At 38.0% G+C, this 25,218-nt stretch overlaps 1 protein-coding gene across 4 annotated transcripts in view; it reads right to left on the bottom strand.

The window, feature by feature from the left end:
* macrod2 (mono-ADP ribosylhydrolase 2) overlaps positions 1-16,870 on the bottom strand; it is a 428,964-nt gene extending 412,094 nt beyond the window's left edge. The window contains exons 1-3 of one of the 4 annotated variants that reach the window (XM_059358761.1): positions 16,608-16,870; positions 11,592-11,693; positions 9,307-9,420 (exon numbers count right to left, since the gene is read on the bottom strand). In XM_059358761.1, the coding sequence (XP_059214744.1) occupies positions 9,307-9,420; positions 11,592-11,693; positions 16,608-16,644 (253 nt within the window). In that variant the 5' untranslated portion in view covers positions 16,645-16,870. Of the gene's footprint in view, positions 1-9,306; positions 9,421-11,591; positions 11,694-15,575; positions 15,793-16,607 lie in introns of those variants that run through there. The other 3 variants (XM_059358760.1, XM_059358764.1, XM_059358763.1) reach the window with 3 other exon arrangements.
* Positions 16,871-25,218: the final 8,348 nt, after the last annotated feature.

The following is a 25,218-nucleotide window of genomic DNA, read 5'->3' as shown; positions in this document are numbered from 1 at the left end:
GAACCCATGATCAGGGTGGGACACATTTTGCTTTACAGTATAAACAACAAAATTACCTAAAACACAAAAGATAATACTTTGGCAGAAAACAGTAGTCTTCAATTAAGTCTAAAAATAATGGACTGCACTGTTGCCAAGCGAACACTTTGTTGAATTTAAATTTATGAGACAGATGAATCACTGCTGTGAGAAAATAAACACAAACATTGTCATGATTCGTTCCAGTTAAGCACATCAAACTAAACGCTTCTTAGCATCATGATTGTTGTTACATGCATTACTGAAATGTTAAGTGCATGCCTAAGTACTCACAGCTAACTCTCTTAAAGATTATTTGAGAGAAATATTTTGTGGTTTCAGAGGAACACCTTGACATCTTCTCTTAATGTTTACTCCCAAATTGCTTAGTTAGAAGCAAATTTTCACCTTTGCAGGATGTATGAATAAATGTCAAGAAATGTAACAGTGACAGAATGTGTTTTAACTTTTAAAACCGGGAGAGAATCATTTCCTTTAAAATGCATTCAAAATGGCCATTTGAGAGCTACTTTTATGAACACAGCCCCTAGTTCCTCAGCTTTAAAAGAAACATGTACATGCTCACAAATAGTGAATGAACTGCCCTGGGTTATAGGAATTGTATTCTCATTTAAAGCCACTCAGCAAACATCACAGTCTTTCACTTGAGTTGCTTCGAGGGTCCTCTCATATGGATTGTTTCTCTGTTTAGCTAACAGAGAAATGGTAGGGAGGACACAGTTTCATATCTCCATTAGGCGCTGACGTTCTAGGTGGAATTTTGACAGAGACTTAGTCACAGTAATGCTGCATTGCATTATTCTGTTTCTGCTCCAACACGACTACATATTGTGGATAGCATGAATTTATTTTAACCACTGCACCCTCTCTAAAAAAAAAAAACAAAGACTGTCTAGCTAAAGCATAAAATTATAAAATGGAGTGTCTGGTTTAAAATTACATGCCTCAAAGAAAATCCCCTTGCCAAAATTGTGTGCTTTATATTCCTTTACTTACTTGTGACATTATGTTGCTCATTACTCGCACCATTACCATTACCTAGCCATTATACATAGGACGCCATTATAAAAAACCTTGCCACTGCAGGCCTGTAACCAAGTAGCTCATCAGGATTTCTGCAAAGGTGCACACTTTTCTAGGCTTGGTGTACATAGCTTGCATTTGTTTGTTTCTGCAAAGGTTTACAGCATTCACAGAAGTAGAGATGAGCTATGTTAACTGAAACAAAAATTAGGAAGTGTGAGGAAAACATGGGGAGAACAGAAAGCAGGGAGAATTAACTGGTCTTCAAAGGGGGGTATTGTGAGGACCAGTGAATCGCCTGCTGACGACCGTGCAGGGCACACTGCCTGGGGATTGTGCAGGGAGACGTCAACAGGCAGGGGTTGATTTCTCCAACCCTCTCCTTTCACCCGAGCTTCACTCTGCCAGTACAGAGCCAGTCTCACCCAGCATCTCCCCACATTCCCTCACAGGATGAAAGAACTCACTCGCTCTTATGTGCATACAGCTACAAAACCACACACATGCTGCATCTCCACAAGCCAAAAACACTCTCTCACTTCTTCTATGCTAATATAGTGGGACATATGAAACCTTGACTGAGCTCCAAAATCAGCATCAGCGTTTTTGTTTTATTTTGTTCCAAAATTGTGTTTCAATTTCCAAAACACATAACAAAACTGGACATTTTTCTGGGCTATTGGAGAAGCAGATGCTGAAATCTGTAAGATGCCTTGAAATTTCCAGTTGTCACCTCAAACAGTTCTAAAGAAACATCTGTGAAGGGGAAGCAGAAAAAGGGGATTTATCCATCTGAAATGCGCCACCAGCCCAGTCATTTCACTTCTCAAACTTACTCTGCTACCAGAGATGGCTGCAATACTTAGGTGGAGCCACAGTGCCCCCTACAGGTCAACAGATACACAAGATTTAGGAGCACTGGAGCCATTCATCTGTTGGTCTGCCTTCTACAGTCTCTATCTTGTAAATGAAAGCTTCACCTACTTTATACTGCTACAAAACATTTTATTCATCTGCTTTGGAGGATTGTACCACACACACTTACATGCATGCACAGGCAGGCTTTCTCATACTGTACTGGATTTTGTAACCACCATGTCTTAGATTTTTTTTTTTTGGTAAGGCCTTCCCTAAACCACTAAAATAAATATGAGGTAAATATTCCATTATTTAAAGAAATTGAATGCTTATATTTGGGGGTTTTTGCTACTTGTTTTCCTTTCCACATTCTATAAATGACCTCTACAGTAATTACTTTTGTCAAAGATCCTCAACTTGTGTGAGACAAAGGACAAAAGAAACAGAAGGTGGTGAGAGACTCTTTCCGTGTTCCCGTCTGAATACCCTCTCAATTACTCACAGACCTGATGGATGAGATCTGGCGTGTGTGCGGCATAAGGCAGGATGTTTTGAAATGTTTGTTTCAGGACAGGGAGGGGGTTAGTGCAACAGAGGCAAGAAAAAAGGGGCAAGGGAGAAAAACAGGGATGCAAACAGAGACTTTCTGACCTTGACAGCAATGACTTAAATTCTCTGTCCACATGGGAGACAAGTGAGGACTTGACCTGAATGATGGGCCTCCTCATGAGCACTGGCAACTGTCTCCAAAGACACAAAGTGAGTTTCATGGCTTAAACACCTTTTTGTGTGGATGAGAGTGTGGTGTTTGTGTTTTCAAGTGTGAGTGTTTGCGTTTCGGGGGGAGTAGGTGGTGTGGTTTGGGTCACAAATCGCATGACTGGGAAGGAAGGGGAGGCTCATTCTCCCAAACACTCAATATGGTCATAGACCATTAACAGTTCAAGCAAAGGGAGACATTTCTCTAAGTGCCAGCCGGATACACACTGACAGCACAGATTCCCATGATTACTTTCCATTAGCCACACCTCGTGAAAAATTATTTCTATCTGGCCATGTTGGCACCTCTTGGGCAACAGAGATTAGGTAAACAACGTAGACGTTGACCAAACACCGAGGCGGTCTGCAAGGCTGTTCACAATCTGGACACTGTGAGGGGAGAAATCGAGCTGAAATCGGAAGGAGGGGAAGCTCGCCAGCTGGTTTGTCACCTCAGTTCACATTTACACCCTGATGGCAGGGAAAACCCTGGCCTTGTGCTGTATCTCTCTCAGAGTTGATACGATTAACTGGACCTTTTAGTGCAGGACCCAATGCAACCCACTCACTGGAGTCATTTCACTGTTCAACAGAGCAGCAAGTTCTCTCATCCAGGGGCATTGATTTTTTCATTCTTGGTGTGACAGTGCAACAATCACAAGTTTGCTCAAGAAGTTACCAGTCCTCTGCCATGGTTTCTATGTATTGTGTGTGTGTGTGTGTGTGTGTGTGTGTGTGTGTGTGTGTGTGTGTGTGTGTGTGTGTGTATGTGTACATGTGTGTGTGTGTGTGTGTGTGTGTGTGTGTGTGTTTCCATGTATTTGCAACTGGCACCAGAGTGAAAGAGAGAACAAAGAGAGAGTGAGAGACCCTGAATTGCAATCATATTGCTGGGAGCATGGCTGCATCACTCAGGGAGGTTATGGCACAGGGTGTGAATCTGCAGAGACAGATAGACCCGTCGAGCCAGACTCTCCAGGGGCTGAGTGTGTTGTGCAGCACATCCATGGCCTGACAGAAAATCTAATGAAGAGTCTTTGCTGACAAGATCCCCAAACACAAGGAAGCAAAACCAAAAGCCATAGGCTTTATCAATCATTCAGGGAAATGGAAAAGTAAAAAAAATGAATTGTAAATTTGACATCATTCTTCAGCAATGTCATGCCAAAGTCTGGTGTTAGACACTATGGGCGTATTGTTAAGACAGCCTAGCAGCTAAAAAATGTCCCCATGCCCCTAACAGTAATGCAGTGTCCCAACAACATTTTAGACAGATGCTGTAAAATAAGGATTTGGACAGCAAATCAATTTCACAAGAGAGTATTGGCTTTCACAAAATAGAAAAGGAGAATATGTTGTCATATATTACAACGAGACCTTTAAAAGAACCCTAAAGTTGGGAAGAGCGACAATGAAAAAGCCTGTCTTTTTAGAGTCTTTCTATAGACCAAGAGCTCAGTGAGAGAATAAAAATGCCACATCTACTTTTCATTCTGAAAAGCCTTGTACTTTGTAGGCTAAAATATTACCAGAGCACTCAGAGAGTCATTCCCTAATAAATAAGGCAGTGCTCTCCATTAAGGCTTGTGTCTCAGAGAAGCATATAATATTCTCTGGACATTACACACCATTATCCTGCACTGTTGCTGTGCTGCCATAACTACTGGGGCTTCCAATAAGTGAGGGAGGATGAACCACATCTACCCAGTACCTCATGACCCGTAACAGAAAGTAACCCTCAGAGATGCAAAAAGGGTGTTCTACTTTAGATAACAAAACAGAATCACAGTTACTGGGACAGTTACTAAAATACATAATTTTCTTTTTTAACTGTAGTGCTCTTCATCAATCCAGATTTGGATAATAAGTAAACACTGTGACAAGAAGTTTAGTTCAATTTAAATAGCATCAAATAAGGAATCTAAAAGCCATTTTTGTTTCTCGCCTGGCCATAAATTGACTCATGAATTGGACAGAATTCCATTTTGAACTTAATGATGACTGACATTGACAACGCAACATAACAAAAAAACTGTATCTCAACCTATGATCTCAACATGTTACCTTGCTGTGACAACAGATTAACATGTCTTCCATTCAGTAGCAGGACCGGGGCACACAGCCTTCTGTACTGCACATAATGCATGAATGACCATGAAGGTAAACAAAACTGCCTGTGTGCTGAGCAGCTCTGCAGACAAACAATGTTTAAATGGACTGCATATCAAAAAACTTATAAAAGTCAATCTCCACTGGATGGTATTCTGCCCTCTGAGGGTCACTGCTCTCATCAAACCTGTGATGACTGCGGTACGAGCAGCGCCATACAACTGAATACCAATTGCCTTTCTCGCACTCATCTCAACCCCTCTAGTTCTTTATAGCATTCATAACCAGATTCCCTGTGCACACTAAATTGGCTCCAGGAAAAAAATGATCTAATACGGAAAGATGGGAAAGGTTTACAGCGGGTAATGGATTAGGAGTCAACCCCTGTGCATAATTACCACAGTCATCATGATAAGAAAAGTCCCCTCCACTTCACACCGCTATCTTTACGACCTCATTCGGATCTGAGAGGGATGGTGACACTCGCATGAACTCCCATGCACAATAACAAGGAGAGAAATGGAAGACATGATCTTGTTTGCCATGTAAAAGTAACAGCAAAAGACACGCATTCAATTTGTGATAAAGTGAACTTTGTAATTTTCTATGAAGCATAGATTAAATGGGATAGTCTCCTTTTTCCATCAATCACTGTCATATACCAAGAAATAGCTGGTTGTATTTTTCAAACAGAAGTGTGGGTATCAGGCATGCAATAGTCCTCTACATCTTCTTAGAATTAATTGGTCCTTGTTTTTTGGCTAAAACAAATATCTGCGATAATCAAACAAATGCTTGGAGGGAATCAATGCAATCCAATATGTTATTACTTTTCTCAAGACAGACGAGAGCACAGACTGCTTTGTTAAATTAGCAAGTTCTGAGAATCTTGAATAAAACCAGTTCAAGAGATATTTTTAGTGAAAGGGGATATTAGAGCTTTGTCATATACCTCCCTGTCACTTTTACCCAGTATTTAGTTTTTTAAATATTAGAAACATGGTAACAGACAGACACACTCATGCTCCCTAGTAACATTTTATGCAGAGTGGTGGCAGACATGGAGGCTCATTCCAAGGAGTGGGCTGAGTTGGGCCATCTGCCAGAGCTCGATGCTGCAGCCCAAGCCACCTTGTCATGGAATTGCCCTCCTGCCCTCCACCCCTGCAGTTTACCGATTGTCACCACAGCTCCTCCTGTCCGGCACTCTCCAGGCTCTCACCCAGGTGACAGTTTGAGCACCTTCTGTCCAACCTCCAGCCAAACAGAATTAAGGAAGAATTAAAAACTCAATGAGCCTAATAATTAAACTTTAATGGAGGACATAAAGCAACTTGACACCCCCTAAAAGCTATAGGCAGCCACCATAACAGCAGTACCAAGCTGGCCGTGTCCCCTAAAATTACAGACATTTCTCCTTTGCAACCAACATATTGCTGCTGTCATGACAAAACCCTGCACAAATTGGTCCCTTTGGCTCCTAAACTATATTCAAAATGTTATGTGATAAATAAATAACATGTCAGCTGCAAACAAGCTAGAAACACTGCAGCTCTGCTTACTTCAGAAAGAGTCATTGTTCATTCCCATGAGCTATAGTTAATACATTTTGAAAACTAATGCAGTTTTAAAAATAAGAAATAAATAGTTGCACTTTGTTCCAATATATATAATGACCAAAAGTTAAATATTTCATCATACATTATTGTATCAATATTATATCATTATGCTGAACTGTCCAGTTAGACTGTAGGAACAAACAGTCCAAACTCTGCAAGCAGGTAGGCCAGCACAGGATTATACAGACAGCCTGCTCCTGTGGTTGGGTTAGGGTTCAGTTCAGTTCATGTCTAATAAAATATATAAAGAACTGAAAATGTATTCCTTCACTTATGTTTCCATACATTTCAACAGCGACCTTCACGTTTTCCTACAATTTTAAAAATTAGTTTCACTGCACTTCAATTTTAACTCATGTCTGACAGTTTATTAACTTTAGGCTAATACTTTCTCAGTGCTCAAAAAGTCCCACACTTCATAGACAGGAGTCTACTGGTGCCAACCTTAAATGAAAAACAGCATGAGAAAATGGAAGTACTGCAGGCTAGAGATTGGAAGCAGTGAATTGATGAAAGGCAAGAAGTAAACCAAACTATCCAAAGATCTTATCAAAGTACGTTGCTCAACATCCGCAATGTTTGTTCACATGCAGCTCAGAACCGTGTTACTCACTAAAATTTGGATGAGAGCCACAACAGCCAGAGCAAGTCAGGCCTATTCCAATACATAAATAGATTGTAACCATTGTTTATAAGGTCATACTGTAAAATCAAAGTCTTTGGTTGCCAATGACAAAAAACAAACTCTGGAAAGTTCCATTCACATTAAAATTTACATTCACGACATACTTCTGTTGTTGAGCACAGCTGTCATAGACGGTGAACAAAACTGGGCAGCAAAGTCAACTACTGTATGTCCTTATCAGTCCAACCACCTGTACAAAGACAACTGGTCCTGCAGTATGAAAGAATAGAGTAGCAGTGGGCCAACTGCTGGGGCCTTCTGGAAATCATAAAAGGCTTCTACAATTCCTTCAACCTTTCAGACGCTCTGACAGCCTGCTAAACAGAATGAATTACCTCCTGGCCAACATGTAGCTCAATCAGAGGCTGGACGTCTGGCAGCATTAACTGCTGTAGTAAACTGCCTGCCTTTGCTACAACAGTATTCAACTGTTTAAAACAAAAACGTTCAATGCTCCGTCCTGAACCTCGTTTCTTTTTCACATAAGCCCTACTTTTTCTGGTCACTAAAAACACTACTGTCCTAACCTTGAAACGTTTAAGATATTAACTGTTAAGAACATAAATTGGGAACACAATGAGGTAAAAGTGTAATCAATTGCCTGTCAGTCTATACTGCAAAAGGAACAAGTACTCTAGCACCAATAGGTTAACTCAATGATTCTTACCATGAATAAAAAATACAAATCCACATTATAGAGCTGAGATATCTATATACAGGGATATTCATCTTGTTGAGGCCAGGGGCATACAGGCAATAAGATGACGTTCATCAATGGCAGTGGTGGATGTTTATCAGATGTGTCGCATACATTTTGTGCTGGCAAAATGTTGTGGTGGCTATCTGCAGTCAGACTTGGACAAAACAGTCCTTTAAAACAGTTCAGTTATTTCTTATAATGAAGCTTTTTGTTTCCCTGGCACAAAAGCGGTGATGAATAACAACAAAAACAAAACAAAAAAAGCATTAATATCAGCATCAGCTATGGGCCAAATTGCTATTTCAACATCTATATTGGCCCTGCATTTCACAACTGATGCATCTCTTTCTAAATAGCACACAACAATGCATCTCAGACATGGAGCAGTTATCACAAAACTCAGTACAAACAACATATTGAGTTGTGTAATAGCTGCTACAAGTGCTACATTTGTAAAGGTCATCATCGATAAAACCAGACAATTTCTTTGACATTTAGGTGTGTGTCAGGTGTCTGTGTACTAAACAGAATATTTGTCTTTTACATGACGCTGACGATGATACAGAATGTCATGTCACCTTATCCTCATCAGGATGGGTATTTACATAATAGATTAAATTCATTAGCCTTATCCAACAGAGCAGTCTGTTTTTCACATCTATTAATCTTGCATAAATTATAGAGTATTAATTTCACACAAGATGCACACTGCTGAGTAGACAGTAGTGTGTGTGTGTGTGTGTGTGTGTGTGTGTGTGTGTGTGTGTGTGTGTGTGTGTGTGTGGAAATACTGCATGAGAAAAGAAAAGTTATGAAACACAAGTGCAGAAAGCCAAAGTAGACCTTGTTTAATATACTGCTGCTATATAGCTATGGTGTGGGGCTATACACCCTATAGCTGCAAATTGGTCCTGAACATCAACTGCAGAAGCAACAGGTAAAGCAATCTTTTAGCACCTCTGACTGTGTGTGTGTAGGTTGTGAGCAGACTGCAGAAAATTACATAACAGTAGCACAAATCTCTGAAAAGGCATTTCTGCTTACCCTCTCGGTTACTCTCGATAACAAATCATTACCCAACAGCAGCCTTGGATAAGTGACCACTAACCATTACAGCACACACATGACACATTCATGATAAATGAGATGAATATAACTGCCAACCGAATGAATCCAACCAATGAATTTAGTCAGTGACCTTGTGTTTCACTGGCACAAGGTAGAAGAAATAACTGGAATAGCAAAAAATGATTTCAAACAAAAAGGTTGAGTAAGGATAGATTCGAACATAATATAGTTACTGTATTTTAGCCTATGGGAAGTCAGATCAATGGAGGCAAATGTCCAGTCACACTCAATCACACTCATCACTTGTGCAATGCCTCAAGAACCAGCACTTCCTGAGTCTTAACACTAGAGGGCAGCCAAGGACAGTTAAACAGCCTAGCTGCCTACAAACAGGAAACACCATCATTTTTCCAGCAGCTCCCAAATGTCAAAGTACAGATCCTTACCAGCATTGACTATGGCATCCACCTCCAACACCGTAATATCTCCTTTGTAGAGAGATACTTTATCACTCGGCCCTCCTCCACCTGTCAGCTCCCCCCCTTCCTCTTGGTCATTGGCTGAAGATTAAAAAAATAAATAAATAAACACAGAGCGGGTTATTAATGAGTTCTTATTAAAACATTTTTAAAAGGACATCTTCAGTTAAATGTGATCTTGATGGAGAAAAAACAAACAAATCATCAATTTTTCCAGTTTCCTATATAGCAGTCCTACATAGACATTCATTTTAAATACAATAAAAGCGGCCAATACTGTATGATCAAGAATCCATGTACACTGAATTTGAATTCAGAATTTGCATACTGACAAATAGTCATTTGAATTCCCTCCTTCCTTCCTTCATATGATTAATCTAATTCTGTGATGTAATGTGTGGTACTTTTTATGAACTAGTACAGGTGCATCTCAATGAATTAGAATTTCATAGAAAAGTTTATCTATGTCAGTAATTCAATTCAAAAAGTGGAAATAACACATTATATAGATCCATTGCACACAGAATGAAACGTTTGATGTCTTAATTTATTTAATTTCTTCAAATTATAATGAGTATGGCTTACATTTAATGAAGACCTAAAATTCAGTGTCTCAAAAATTTTGATTACAAAAGACCAATTTTTAAAAGTATCTTTAATATGGAAATGTTGGCGTTGACTTTGTTGGGGCTATTTGACTTGAACTACTGGAAATTGACTTTTCCATGATATTCTAGTCTAGTTTATTGAGATGCAGTTGTATATTACGTGAATAACAAAAAAGGCCAGGCAATTTAAGCCACGACTACTTTGTAGAGCACAAGTCCATTAAGAGTTGAGCCAAGAAATGCTAACAACCAAGGAGCTGTGATTCAGCAGTTCGGTTTCATACTGTTCTGGTTAAGGAAAATACATCAGCCAAGAGCCTCCCAAAGTGACATAAAAAGTAATTATACCTTGTTTAATTTAATGTAGAGAAAAATACCACAGCAGATGTGTGCATATCACAAAGCACTCCTAAACAAGTTGATATACCTTACTTCACTGAACATCAATTGTAGTCTGTTAGTTTTATGTCAGTGTGAGACAAAGTGCCTACACCATAAACGTTTAAGGCTCTCTTGCATACATCATCTAACTCCCTCATTCCTTTCTTCATGACCTGCCTGCACCATAACTTACAAGTCTTTTAATAATAATAGTAAGTTTAATGTTACCTTTTTGATGCTATACAAATGTGCTTTATTTTGATAGAAACAGGTTATTTAAAAGGCAGAAAGATGTAAAAAATCTTACAGAATCTTATGCCTAATCATGCTGCTTATTGAAAAAAAACTATCCAATATTCAGAATCTAAAAGGTTTGCTTAAATGTTTTCAAGATCCAAAATGCTGATGGAAAAAGTACTTAATCTATTTTTATTTTTTCTATAATTTTGTTAGGGGGTAACTGTAGCTTCATTAGTTAGGATTTTGAGTTAGTCAAAGAATACAGAAAGTACTTTGAAAATACATTTTCCCAACATATTGTGCAGTATCGCTAACACTCGCCAAGGATTAGACTATATTTTCCAAGAAACCAGAAAGCATTGCAGACATAGTACATAACAAAACATGTGCAATGTTTGCATAGTTTTACAAATATTTGCAAATCAACTTTTCATCCAAATCACATTATTTATATAAGAAAACTCTCTGTGCTGATGCAAACTTGATGCAAAACAAGATTGGACACTGTGTAAAACATAAATAAAAACAGAATGAGTAAAATAAATAAATAAATAAATAAATAAACATTTTAATTGAATGTTGCAAATCATTACATTCTATTTTTATTACATTTTTGAGTGTCCAAACTTTTTTTTTTTAAATCTATCTTACATGTATGGCTGAGGTCAAGGTCTTCATCTAGAAATGTAATAACTTTCTGAGAAACAGTGTTAAATGCTTTATGTTTTTTTTCATCTTGTCTATCAAGCAAAGTTTAATTATGTAATAATGATATTTTATACTGAATGTTTCAATATCATGCAAGCACAAGCACACGTAAAGGTACATTTGCAGTATATATATATATATATATATATATATGCAGAATTATAGTCCTTTTTCTATATTCTAATACAAATATAAGTGAAGCCAAATACACATGAATGGGCAAAATACTTAAAAGGTTGTATGTGGAATGTCAGAAAATCCTAGTTAACTCAAAAGGCATTCAGAATCAATAAGCTTCGATCTTGTGTCTCTTACGTCTACTTTCCGCTCTCCAGGACGGGATCTTCTCCAGAGATATAAAGTCTTGACGACGATACTCCTTGCGTCTCTCCTCCAGTTCTAGACGGAGCAGTCTCTCTGTGGAGGAAAGACACCACACATTTGGGCAAGAACAACGCTGATGCCAAGAGATAAAGAGGGGAATAGGCAAACAGCTAATAACAAATGTAACATTAATTTCCAGTGAGAGCCACAAACTCTTGGTGCCTTTTGTTTTCTTAATGTCCTACCAAACAAAGCATACTTACTTTACATGACCTGACCACCAGCCATAGGACGGCTTGTCCTGCACCAATTGTGGTTGGCCTCTGACCAGACTCCTCCACAACCTCTCACATCGTACAGCCATTATCATCATCATTATTGTCATAATCATCAACATAATAATCCAGGTCACACTTCTCACTCCTTTATCTCCACACCTCCCCGCCTCTCTAAATGGACTCTATGATATTTAATAATGTGATCCTGCTTCATGCATTAAAACACCCTTTGGCTTCCAGAGTCAAAGTGCAGGGTCAGCTATGAAAGAGCTCCCCTTAGAGCTGGTAGGGATATTAAGTCTTGCTCAAACACGCTTCTGTAGTGCAGCTGCTTGTCATCCAAGACGTCTGCAGTCTACCCAACCACATCAGCAGTTTTCAGCCATGTGCCATGGAGACCCAAAACAGGCTCTTGTTCCAATCAGACACATCACCACGAGTGGATATCACTCATTAGTCCCTCTTCTTTGGTTGTGCGTGTGTTAATTAGTAAAAACCGGCTTTTGTGTGGATTGCCTGGAATGAAAGTGTTCATGCCCTTGTGTCTCCATGGCTGTCAGATGAGAACCAGTGCACTATGTAATCCTGTTGCCTAAGCTTCATTGCACTTTGAATTGTTTGCCCTACCTTCTTGGAGCTCTATACTGCTCTGGCCCTGCACTTGATGTTGCAGTATTGTGTGATTTTTTTTGCCAACAATCTGCTGAATCTTTTCAAGTGTTAAACTTTGTCTGTCATGTATCTGTTGTACATAGAGAAGCTTAATTTGTCATAACTAACTACATTTATAGTTTTTTACAATTGCTAACATACATTTCTCAATACAGACTTCCCTAAACTTTTCACACAGTCAGCACAACTGCAGTCAACGTGGACTAAACTCTGAATGCATTTTGTGTCGAAGCAATTAAAGTTCATTCAAAGACATCTTTTCAAATTCATAAACTGGTTTCTCACTCAAATTTCAACTCAATTCATGTTGCAAATTGACTTACTATTGTAAATAAAAAAATAGCTACACTGACACTAATATATATATATATATATATTAGATAAATTAGCAACCAATCATGGGAAATTTATATTACGTAATATTCTAAAAATTAAACTATGGTCAATAAATAGAGCTGATCATTTGAAGCCAAATTGACACCGATACCTCTCTTACTCTATTACCCATGTATAGAAAAACCTCCATCACCTCATGTACTAAAGGCAGCATTGCTGTACCTCAATCCTACTCCATTTCTTATATGAAGCACCAGTCTACTATATGCTTTTGGTCATTGTGTTTTATCTGCAGACTAAGCAGCCATAGGTTTTCAGTTCTCAAAAAGCCTTCATTTTTGTAGTGAGTATTTAAACACTCACATGTCTGATTTGACAGATTATGTTAAAGTATTACATTTCAATTATTTCATAAAAGCCAAAGAATGATTCTAATTGTCTTTAAATCACAGAGTGGTTTAAAGCCCATCCCAGGATGGAGTCACTTTTTCTTGCACCTTACTTAGGATTTTTCGTCTTGTAGGTTAAAAGGTGGATGCATTGAATGCTGGATGCTGGACACATCTTCAAATGATTGCCAGGGATGGATCAGGCATGCAAAAATTGTGTTTATCAGGTGTATGAGAAGAGAGGACAGAAGGTGTGATGTCCATCAGAACTGCCAAATGCAGAAAATAGGGATGACAAGCACTGTTGTATATCGTCTGTCTGTATATGTCTGGGTTTTTCAAATATATAGTTTTATATTGCATTACTAGAATTACTTCAGTTTCATTCTGCCTACTGAAGCTTATTGCATCAGTTTTGAGTTATTTCTGTGATATATATTGCAAGGCAGTACAATACATTCAATAAAGAAGTGCCCTATTTTTTGTTGGGATGGAGTATTAGTTTATGTTACATATACATAAATAAAAGATACTTCAGACAAACATGATACATATCGTAATGCTACCTGTTTTTAGGTCATTGTGTAATGAGTGACAAAGTGTTACTGTTGGCAGACAAATGTTGTCAGCGTTCTGGTACAAGAGTTGATTCTGAGATATGTATGAAGTGTCATTTTGGATGTGAGATTAACTGTTGTGCTGAGCTGCATGGTGGTACAGAGAACTGTGTCAACCGTTTTTGGAAAAAGTGAACTCAGTATTGAGAAACGGGGTACCGGTTGTTTGGTCTTACAACAAATTCCACCAAAACTGGCTGACGTTAGTATCACACAGCTGTTGCTTAACCTTTGTAATGCCGTATCACTCTCGGGTCCTCACAGCTTGTGTCCTCATGTTCATCTACACTGACTGCAAAAGAGCCTTTAACTTGCTGCTGTTTCTCCAGACAGTACTGGGCTGTTCTGCAAAACAAGCTTCTTCTTAATTACGTGCTTGGCTGTGAAGTCTTCGCCAAATAAATACCCTAGTGCATACAGTGTGCACTTTGGTCAATTAAAACATCTCCTCTTTAAAACAATTTAAGTAAACTGGATGTGATATGACACTAGACAAAAGCATCCTAATAGTTTATTATGTTAGGCCCTTTATATCAAAATTTTGAGCTGTAGGCTTTGATGCTTTGCATATAATAATACCCTACATCATAGCAACTCTTTTTTTTTTTAAAATGCTGAGTTATAAGACTTACCTCTTAAACAAATGAAAGCTTAAAACATTGAGGCAGTAGAGGCAGACTGTATTTTGGCAAGCATCCTTAGGTCATCTTTTGGCAACATCTTGCAGTAGGTCAGGCTTATATTAAAGGTATTTCCGCAGTGGGGGATATCCATTCTATCCCTTAAGTATTTTCTCTCCCTCTACCCACTCCTGTCATTCCCAAGGCTGCTTTTATTCTACATGGCTGAATAAAAAGGCAGTTCTGAGGTTGAACACAGCAAAGCTCTCTGGACCACACTAAAGCGCTTCGTCACTCTGCTGAACTTATAATCATTGGAGAAGCCCATATACGACTAACAAGATTTTGTTACTGGCAGCCGCAGCATAACTGATGCTAAGTGCTTTATTATTTTTTTCTGAGCTTGATGAGTTCTGGATGAGAAGGCCAGTCACTCATCACAACCCTGAACCAAATTTGAGCAATAACAAAACGAAAGGAGATGTGACTGCCTGTCACATAACATCTCATTTTATGTAGTCTTTTAATACTATTTATATTCCTGTTACATGTTTTCTTATTTAGTTCATTTTGTTCAAGAAAGTTTTGTTCATACTGGCAAAATTCTGCACGTTTTTTCCCCCATTTAAAACAAGGTTGATTTTGCCGACACAACTTACCATAATTTATCTTTGTTGGTATTAAATGTCATTCACCCAGCCTACAGACAAGCCCTGGGTCAAACTACTATTTAAAAAATTATCACATTAAATCCCTTAAGTTTCTTTCACATTTTGACTTGCCTTGATCTCCTCTTAACGCAATTTGAGCTAGAAGGGTGTATGCTCGGCATATGAAATCTGATTTACTTTGATGTTCATTCCATGCTGCTACCTGCACGTACTGGAAACGGCTGGCTAAGATTAATTATTACCTTTGCTCTGAGAATTTAAATGACCATTATAAAAGATTTTCCCATACACTCCAAAAAATTAGTCAACGGGCTTGATGGTGAGACACTGACTGAACTGCAGGATTTCACAAGAAAAAACTAGACACAATAAAATTCTAATGAATTACTCACCAACATTAACAGCCATGACTACAAACTGCTATTTTGTTGTTGTTGTTGTTGTTGTTGTTACTAATAGAGGCTATGAACAGAGGTCTTGGCTACCAGTAGTCCACTTCAGTGATGTGATGAAGAATACAGTTTAATTACATAATGTAAACACCTGGATATGTCATAGCAGGAAGACCACAGGTGGAATGGATAGTATTAATGCTGGCTGCATTCCATTTAGTGTTTACTTGTACTGTGCATGCAAACACAGTGAAGTAAATGTACAAGGTAGCATAAACGGGATGGAGCCATCACTAATTAATGTGATTGATTACACCTGTGATGCTGTTAGCTGCTTTGACAAGTGAAAACGTCGAGCATGAAAAAGCTTTACCGTGTCAAGAAATGAATAACTTATGGATATATATAGTGTTAGCATGTCTTTCTTGGCCCTTTCAAGCACAACAGGTTCTGTATGTTTCTGAAACTGAAAGCACCTGCGAGTCAAATGAGCGAGTTTCATACCTAGTATAATGCAACAACTTTCACTCTCGTTTCTTTTACACTGCCCTCTAATAAATCATAAGTACCGGTGTTTTTAAACTGTGAGGCAATACGTTCCTTTGTTAGACTGCGGTGTGTCTGCAGGAATATTTAGAAAGAAAAAGAAGGTTGTTTGCAACTCAGTGAGCTCCTGTTGTTGCATCACACAGGTGGAAGGCGAGATATGTTAGTAAGGAGTAAGCTAACAGATAAATAAAGGCTCGGCAAAAATGTGCAAGAGCCTTAAATGTAAGCTAATAAGCAGACAAGAGGCACTATGTGAACAGTGTTGTTGCGAATGTCAAACATGCATGACGGCAGCCAAACAGAGGCGCAACATCATTATAACATCTGTACAGACTCCGTGTGGGATTACAGGCTAGTCTGAGTAGTGTCACAGCGATACGGAGAAGACAGCAAGAGTGGCTGTCAATCTTCTGGCATGGTTGAATTCATGTTGTCTGCCATGGAGATGATGATAGCCTCATTCCCCCCCAAAACAAGCCTTACCTTTTTCAGTCTTCCAGTCCTTTTTCTTTTTGCTCATGCTGCCGGAATGGTTTGACTTCGAATGGTTGTTTTTTGACTGTGTCAACCCCAGGCTCACAGTGAATGGTGCTCCGGGAAAAAACTGAAATGTAAAGTGAAACAGCCTCTGGACGGTTGTCTCACCTGTGAAGCTGTCAAATTTCTATGGACCTCAGCCGGCTCAACCTACCGTGATTGCGCCGTAAATTATGTGTACGAAACCTGGCTAAGTAATTGGCTGGCAGAAACGGGGAAGTGGATACGCGATTGGTTCAGCGACGGAGTCAATCAGATAAGGTCCAGGCGCTGGGGAGGCAGGGTAGGTTGTTTCCGGCGGTTCATCCTCTTGGCGTGTGAGGTGTTTGGCTAGTAACGCCGGGCCACTCGGATGCAAACTGCACAGAGTCTGCTCTTAGTCACTGCAAGAAACCAAAGCGAGGAAACAGTCCTGCAAAATTTCAAAAAATGTATATACTTTTTAACATCCTTATTGTTGGCAATAAACGACCCTGTGTTTTGCAGTACTTTGAGTTAAAATGTGATCTTTTTTGCAGAAAAATATGTAGTTTGCAGGTGCATACAGTTGTATCATGGCTATGTATAATATATTTATATTGTAGGCCAACCTTAACCTATAATAACTTCATATATATTATACTGAAAAAGCAAAACTGACTATTACTGCTATTAAAACCGGTGTCATATAAGCCTGTTTATTTAAAAAAAAAAAAAAAAAAAAAAAAACTCTGAGATAAGATTTCTTACCCCCTTACATGCACGGGTAAGAAGTTATAGTAAGAATGTCTACTATGTCTCTTTTAATAATCCGTCTTAGAATATTTTCACATTTATATAGACTAGTCTTACTTATGTGAAAGAACAAAAACAAGAAAAATGCATCTTAATAGTTGTAAATTTGTGAAATCAGAATTTATTCTATTGACTATTATAGATCTAAAAATGTGAATATTTATTGAACTATCAGGCCTTTTGTGAATAAAAAATAGCCATGATAAACATACATTTATATTATAATAATTTAAATAAAGGGATTAATCTGACAGCTTTTCAGGGCCCCCTGACAGAGTGCATTAGACCCCCATGTTGAGAATTACTGGCATAGTATGTCCAGACTTTCATGATGGGTTCATTTTCCTAATGTGCTTGTAACTTGCCTTGCTGTGACCCTGGCCTAAAATTGCTGTGTAACTGTTGCCCAGAAGTATCTGAAATAACTAATATTATGTGACTTTAATAATTGTCACTAAATGCACAAAAGGACATCCTGTCCTTGTTCGTGGCAGAGGACAGCATCTCACAGGAAAGACCAGATCAGACCAGTAAGTCAGGCTGTCATATGTGGGAGGCTGGTTCCAGAGACCACCGTCTGTTATCTGTTGTGGTAGCTCTGCTCTGGTCCAAACCCATCTGCTCCTGAGACCGCTGACATTATCTGAGAGTGGAAAATATCTTTCATCCAAGCTGTACTTTGATTCAGATCCAGATTTTTAAAATTGAGGTTTATTTTAGTGAAATTCATCCAGTTTTCATGTCAGCAGTTCAGTTGCAACAGCCGAGTCAAAACGTTTTTTTATAAATACATTTATAACATTAACAGCAAATTGGCAGTCTATGTGGAAGCTATGTCCCTGTGTCATTTGGGGCTTATTATATCCCAAACTCATATTACAAAGTGCAAAGAATTTATGTTTCCCGGGACCAAGGTGGCAGAATTCTCTCACAGTGTTCAATAGACATCTCATATTACAGTCAAATTAAAGATCTTTATCTCATTCAGTTGCTGCCCTTTTTAGGATATTAAGACAAAGTAATCACCTCTCGCATCTGGCACAGAAATTCATAATTTGTCCTTGTAATATCTTAATTAGTTTCCACTCTATCTAATATGGATTTACAAAAAAGTACAATATTATATCAGTGCCTGTTCTATTTAAATCCACAATAGGGAATCTGCAGAACTTCCCTAGCCTGAGCTCTGCAAAGAGCAAATTAAAGTATCTTCCTTTGCCCTATTGTCAAACAGAGATGAGATTTGAATGAAGTGGCCAGTGCAGTTTTCTCTCTGTACTATTTAAACCAAACCACTAGATGTCGATCTTGCAACATTATAGGGAGCAGTGCACACAAAGTGATTCTCTTTATAAAGACATAAGTATGGCCAGAGTTGGCATCACATACAATATATCTTGAAAGAGGCTTGGGATTATAAACTAAATTTATAAAGATTGGCAGATGGTTCACTGAGGCATGTTGTGATTGCTGGTTTTGGGGCAATATTGCTCTAAATAATCTCATATGCTCTCTCTGGTATTTTTTATATCTATGGGTGACGAATTAAGAAAAATACTGGACTTCTCTAGTGTCCTTGTGAAATATGCTAAGTCCAGTGTGTGGACTGACCTCTGACCTTTCAGTAAAGTATCATATATATTTCTATTAGGCTTGATCAGCCCTCTGTTTACACTACCTGTTAGATGTTTTCACTTGTGGTGCCTGATCTTCTTGGTACTGTGTTGGCATGTACAATCTAGGTTTTACTGATGGCTCCATTCTCCTGTAAGTATTGTTGCACTTGTTATGGCAATACAACTTACCCTGTCATTCTTTTTGGTCCACAGAGTTTTGTGACATCGCAACATTTCAAAAGTTATTAAGTTTTCGCTTAGTAAGATTACCAATTTAGAAAAACCATAGAAATATCTTAGTAGCAGCCATAATAAGAGCTGGTTGAATTCTCTAAATGCTAAAGAAATGTGCTTCAATGCTTCCTTTCTTATCTACTTTAGCATAGGGGCAGTGGACCTTTTCCTTTATCAAGAAAAAGGAGATTATACTGTCCCACAGTTCATTGCAGCGTATCCCTACCTTGCATAAATTGAACAATTATTTTCTCACAATTGCACTAATTGGGATTCATGTCTATTAATATGAGTAGACAGGAGGGTGAGCATGAGCAACCATTTTCATTATGAAAATAATTTCCTTTCACTTTTTCTTTTTTTAATTTAAATTCCATTTTCCATTGAGGTCAATGAAAAAGTGGTTGGACAAAGACATAGGACTTTATTTTCTTAGCTATTTGTCCACAGCCCAGCTTTACCTTAAATAAAGGTCTAATCAGCTGGAGAAAAAGTGTTGTATTGTTGATTTCTGAATTCAGTCACTTTCATTATAAATGGGCTTTTTTTTGTGTGTCTTTTTTGTCTATTTTTAAAAAAACTAACTTTAAGACAACGTTGTATGGACTCTTCTGAGTTCCATGTTGTTTTAACTGAGCATGATTTAAAATAATAACATACATTGTATCTACAATACAGATACTGTATGTCATCATTTAATCATTGCTCAACAGGTGCAGACAACATAATGTCTGATGAGCAGAAGAAAGATCAAACTTGGCTGGCTGCTTGCAGTTGACTGTGCAGGGCAAGAAATCTGTACACTCTAAACATTGGAAGATCTATTTGTGTAAGACTGCGTAGGCTTTTGTTATTGTCATGGTTACAGCAAAAGGAGATTAAGCCGGTGGCTGTACCTACAAGTCACTAGCAAGAACATTGCATCGTCTAATCTCTTGTTGGCTTGATACGTGTGTTTTTCATATCCTACTTATAATCATAGCAACGTAATTACAGCAAGCAACACAATTATCTACAGAGAAATGTACAAAATTACCCATAACTTAAAGTCTGCCCAGAGGCTTAAAGGAATTATAATTATGGCAATTGTTGTTTATACGTGTTCTTAAGTCAATATCTGTTAGTCCTTTGATGGCTTTTTAGTGACTACTTGGTTTGGTAAATTTCTGTGAAAGGATTATATCATCATGTCTTTTCTCAGTCAGTGCCTAATGATAAAGCACATGATTTGTTCAGTACAGTAATTGGTGGTTTCACAGTCAAACATATAGATGTAGACTAAATGCTTCTACTCTGTGGGGAGCTCAAGAGAAAAACTGGGCTTCAGCCATCTATGTTCAACTGGCCCTCGAGGATTTCTTTGGAGGCCTTAAATTATTTACAGTTTTTCATATCTTGCCAATGACAATAAAAAGGGTCTCTTACCGAAAGCCTCAGATAAGGTTTGACAGTGGGAATCAATAGAGAGTATATTAAAGCCTGTGTAGAGGGTTTGTTAACATGATTTCTGGGAAAGAAAACAATTCCTCAGCCAAATTAACCGTTTTTCACATACATTTGTCAAAAGCTCCTAATGTACACTCTTTAGAGATAGAAATAGTTGCGCAGCGCTCCCGTAATGTCAGAAAATCTTTGCTGTGATTGCTGAGTGCTGTCTTTGACGCAATGCCAGGCCTGAACATAAAAACACTATAGTTTGGTGGTTTGTGTGGGTTCTTTTCAACCTTCTCAATCAAACATTTGTCTGCTCATATCATCCATTGTGTCCTGTCTTATATTATGCTCATCTGTTCAACAGATGTGAAAAGTGGCTTGCTATTCTGATGAAAGGAGCCAAAAAACCTCAGAGAAGAACAGAGAACAGCTAGTACGCAGACTACTGGCTCTGATACACACCTTTATACATTCAAGCTTGTTAATGTGTTCAGTTTCTACTTTGCAGTATACTATTAATAAGCCACTTTTAGTCTTACAGTCATTTGTTGCACCATTTTGCATTTTTTATTATGTTCATATTTATGTTCAAATTATATTCTTTCCATTCTCCTGTCCCATAAACATGATTTAAACAATGTTAGTCATGGCTGCTCTTTTAATGTGTGAAGAACACTTAGACCAGGTGTGATTCCTCTCCTATGTGCACCTTTATGCTGTATGAGCAACTGCCCTATATATTATGATTAGAGATTATAGTTCTATATCTCTAATTTCCCAAACTATTTCTTATTTTGACCGTAGCACCTGTTTATTCATGATTACAAACTTTTTTGCTGTTGATCACAACTGCTTTGTCTGTAATTCAACTATAAGTTTTAAATTTGTCATGAGATGCATTGTGATGTACTGATGTGAATATGGTGGTTTACTGAGTGGTACTTTGTTTAGTCTACATCCCCAGAATTGGTTTGGGGTTGGATTAAAAAAGCATCACACTGTGAGTATTCTTTTCCTGCAGGATTCCTGTGGGTTGTAGTTTTGGCAAAATGTGTTGCAACAGCTCCCAGTGTTTATTTAACTGTATTTGATAAAGCCCCCATACAGCATGTCTCTTCACACCAGAGCGTGCCTGCTCTCTGCCTGCTCAGAGCAGCAGGAATTCCTTCTTGATCGCTGGCTGAACCCAAGTTGAATAGATTTAATGTGGATAGATGTTCAGCATGTTCAGCCGTTCAGAGCATATGCACAAAAGTGATCCAAATGATTATGCCGTCTATGTATCAACAATTCTCCTCATAAAATGTTTAGCTGTTGCTATAAATTTCATTTTTCCCAGCACAATAATTCCTTTATATATACCTCTATAGTGTTTTTAAGTTTACATTTCCCCTTTTAAATTAAACATAAGACTATAGCATAAACAGAAAGGTAGAAATGTATCTAGAGTTGGGGTCTGCCGTTTTCTTTCTTTTCTTTTTTTTTGCGTCATTGGGCAGAAATCACATAATGAGTTTTCAGCATATTGTAATTCAAGTGGTCTGAAAGAATAATTAGACTTCTGCATCTCCTCTTGGCTCTAAAAAATCTTGATGGGAGACCCATGATGGGAGACTTTGGCCAATCACAGATCATTTAATAGAGAGTTCCTTTTGGCTGATCAACAAATACAGATGCATGTCCCTATTGATGGTGCAAGCCTGATTCAGGGTCAGAAAATCCTGCAGAGAAGTTGCGATCCCAGCATTGGCAACAGCTACTGCAAAGCAACCCCACCCTGAAAACAACAGCGGCTAATTCAAGTTCATGTTTATGTTGCTTGTTAGAGCCTCGAATCACAGTCTGACATCTTAAAGGGCTTAACAGGACCACATGTTTGCAAAGAAATCAGGATGGTAATTCTCATAGATTTACAGCTACATAATGGCATCAGGATCACAATCACGATCAGGATGAGGAAAGCAAAGTACACCAGCTTTAAAGTTGTGTTGCAGTGTTCGAAGATGAATCAATGTATCATATATTTCCTCCAACTATGCAATTACTCACAGTGCTGCATCCAAATGAGCATCAACCATGTTTGACAGATGTAAAAGCAGAATATTTCAGGGTAGATCAATCTCCACAGGAAATATGCAATCACAAAACAATACTGCAGAAGTCTTTTATTCCTGACTTTTGTTTTTCTGCTTATGACAACGACACAACACAAAAACACAATTTTTCAACAGCAATCTGTTTATCATAGGTGAAATTTATTTTCAAGAATACACTATAGTTCTAACTTTCCTGTATGATAGCAGAAGGATGAAAAATGTATTTTTTCGCATGCAGTTTTAAAACATTAGATTATTTAGAACTGTAAAAGTAAAATCTTGATGTATTTCATTTTAATGGTGATTATTTTTATAACTACGCTCTCGAAGAAGCGGCAAAGGCCTCAAATGAATCATGTCTGCAGCCTGTGTAGTCATAACTGATAACACATCTATTAAAACTAGACTGGCAGTTTTCCTCTGCAAAAAAACAACAAAGGCAAGAAGAAGTTTATTAAGAAGATTTGATGGCACACGGTACTAAAGCTAACCCCTAAAGGCTCGCTGGCCCCTCTTCAGCACCGTGCACCCCAGTCCCAGATCTCTCCCCATTAATTGCTCAACGGCATTCTTTCATCTCTGTTGACTTGATCCAACGAAAACAACATTATGCTGTGCTTTATGATTAAAGAATGTGCTTGTTTCACTCCACCCATACATCTTCTGCTTGGACCGTAAACATAAAAGCGCCGGCTTCAGATCAGTAATGATATTGGTCGAGTGTTGAGTTTATATGATCAGGGGTTATGAGCCGAACATAAATTATTGCATTGGTTCGTTACACTTTGTTATCTTCACATCTCCAAATGTGGTTGACCAATAGCAAGCTACCTTTTCATAACAGTCTGTGAGATAGAAAATATTGTAATGTCAAAGTATAGCACATGAAAATCAGTTTAATGTCTTACACATTTAAAAACACCCCAGGGAGCAATGATATTTGCATATGTTCAACAATATTGAGAACTTCTCTGTATAATATTACTTTACAGTTCACTTCTTTTAACTAACCGTAAAGATAAAATATCTCTCATGTGTAGACAGAGCAAAGCTGAAAGAGGAAAATGGCCTGCAAGTTCCAACTGTATGGCAGTGGCTGGCTTCTAAACGTTTCTAATGTTTCAGAGCTAATTGTAGTCATGAAGACTGCGTATTTGTCTGTGTCCAAAGCACTACTGAGTCATTCTTCACACTGAGACAAGAACTGAATGTTTTTCTTCAGGGTTTAATTATCAGCTGCTGCCTTACAGGCTCAGTACAGTTTTCAGAAAGACAAAATCTAAGGAAAGGCAAATCCTATTATTTTCACAACCTCCTTACTATTGTTCAGGAGAGAGCAAAGTGATTACTGTGGATTTGATTTTTAGCTGTGGGACTTTGGGTGAAAGATGGCCTCTGATAGCCTCTAAAAGTTCTGAGTTGTTTAACTTGACATACAACTTGGAATTTATTCAAAATGTGAGAGACCACCAAGATGTCCTGATAGGAGAAAAGCCTTTGGTTCAAACATCTACAGTTCTCATTTTTTGTTTTTTACCATGTCAGAACCCTAGACAACAAGCTTGTTGTTTTTCAGTGAAAATTTCACTTGCTTGTAGGGAAAAATGCATGTCATTTATAACATTACCTGCATTCCATTTCATTGAGTCAACTTCAAATGACATCTGCTGGCTCACTGGAATGGCTCCAAGGACACCTGAATGGAGCTAATGTGTGTAATGAGGGGGAAAAAAGCTGGACCTGTGTGTTTTCTGACAAAATACCTGCTGTGAAAAAGCAGAAACAAAGATAAAGTTATCATGAACCTAGCAGAACCTACCCTATACTGCTACTAGAAGTCCCCCTGGACGATTCCCCATTTTGTTAAGAATTGCTACCTCGTCCCAACAGTCTGGATCTGTATATTTATTGCTATTGACTACTCATCAAGTGCATTGGGAAACTAGCTCCAATTAAAACTGTTCAACTCAAGGTCTTTAGATTAACCAGTGCATGATTTCATGATTGTGATGACAGACCCTTTGATCTTAGTGAAGTTGATATTGAAGCATTTTAAAACATGTCCTGGACGATAATTTATTAATACAAATGTAAATGCCAAATCATTAAAAACAAACTTACAAACAAACACAAAAACAAGCAAATAGTCTGTATTCACTCAACTACTAAAGATATGCATTGATGATTTTTTTGCAGATGCAAGTTGAAACCTAATAATGTTTTTCACAAATTTAGATTTCTACTTCTGTTTCAGATTCATGATTTATTAGGGCCCGAGCAGGCAACGACCTGCGAGGTCCCTATTGTATATCGAATGATTATTTATTTTTATTTTTTATTCTATTTTTGTGTTTGTATTGTCTGGAAATGTTTTTTCACATGTAAAAATAAAAGAGGGAGAAA

Source organism: Centropristis striata, chromosome 20 (genome assembly GCF_030273125.1).
Source record: "Centropristis striata isolate RG_2023a ecotype Rhode Island chromosome 20, C.striata_1.0, whole genome shotgun sequence".
In the NCBI taxonomy this organism is placed as follows: Eukaryota; Metazoa; Chordata; class Actinopteri; order Perciformes; family Serranidae; genus Centropristis; species Centropristis striata.
Note: the sequence above shows the minus strand (reverse complement) of the source record. Positions and strands in the feature narration are given on the sequence as shown.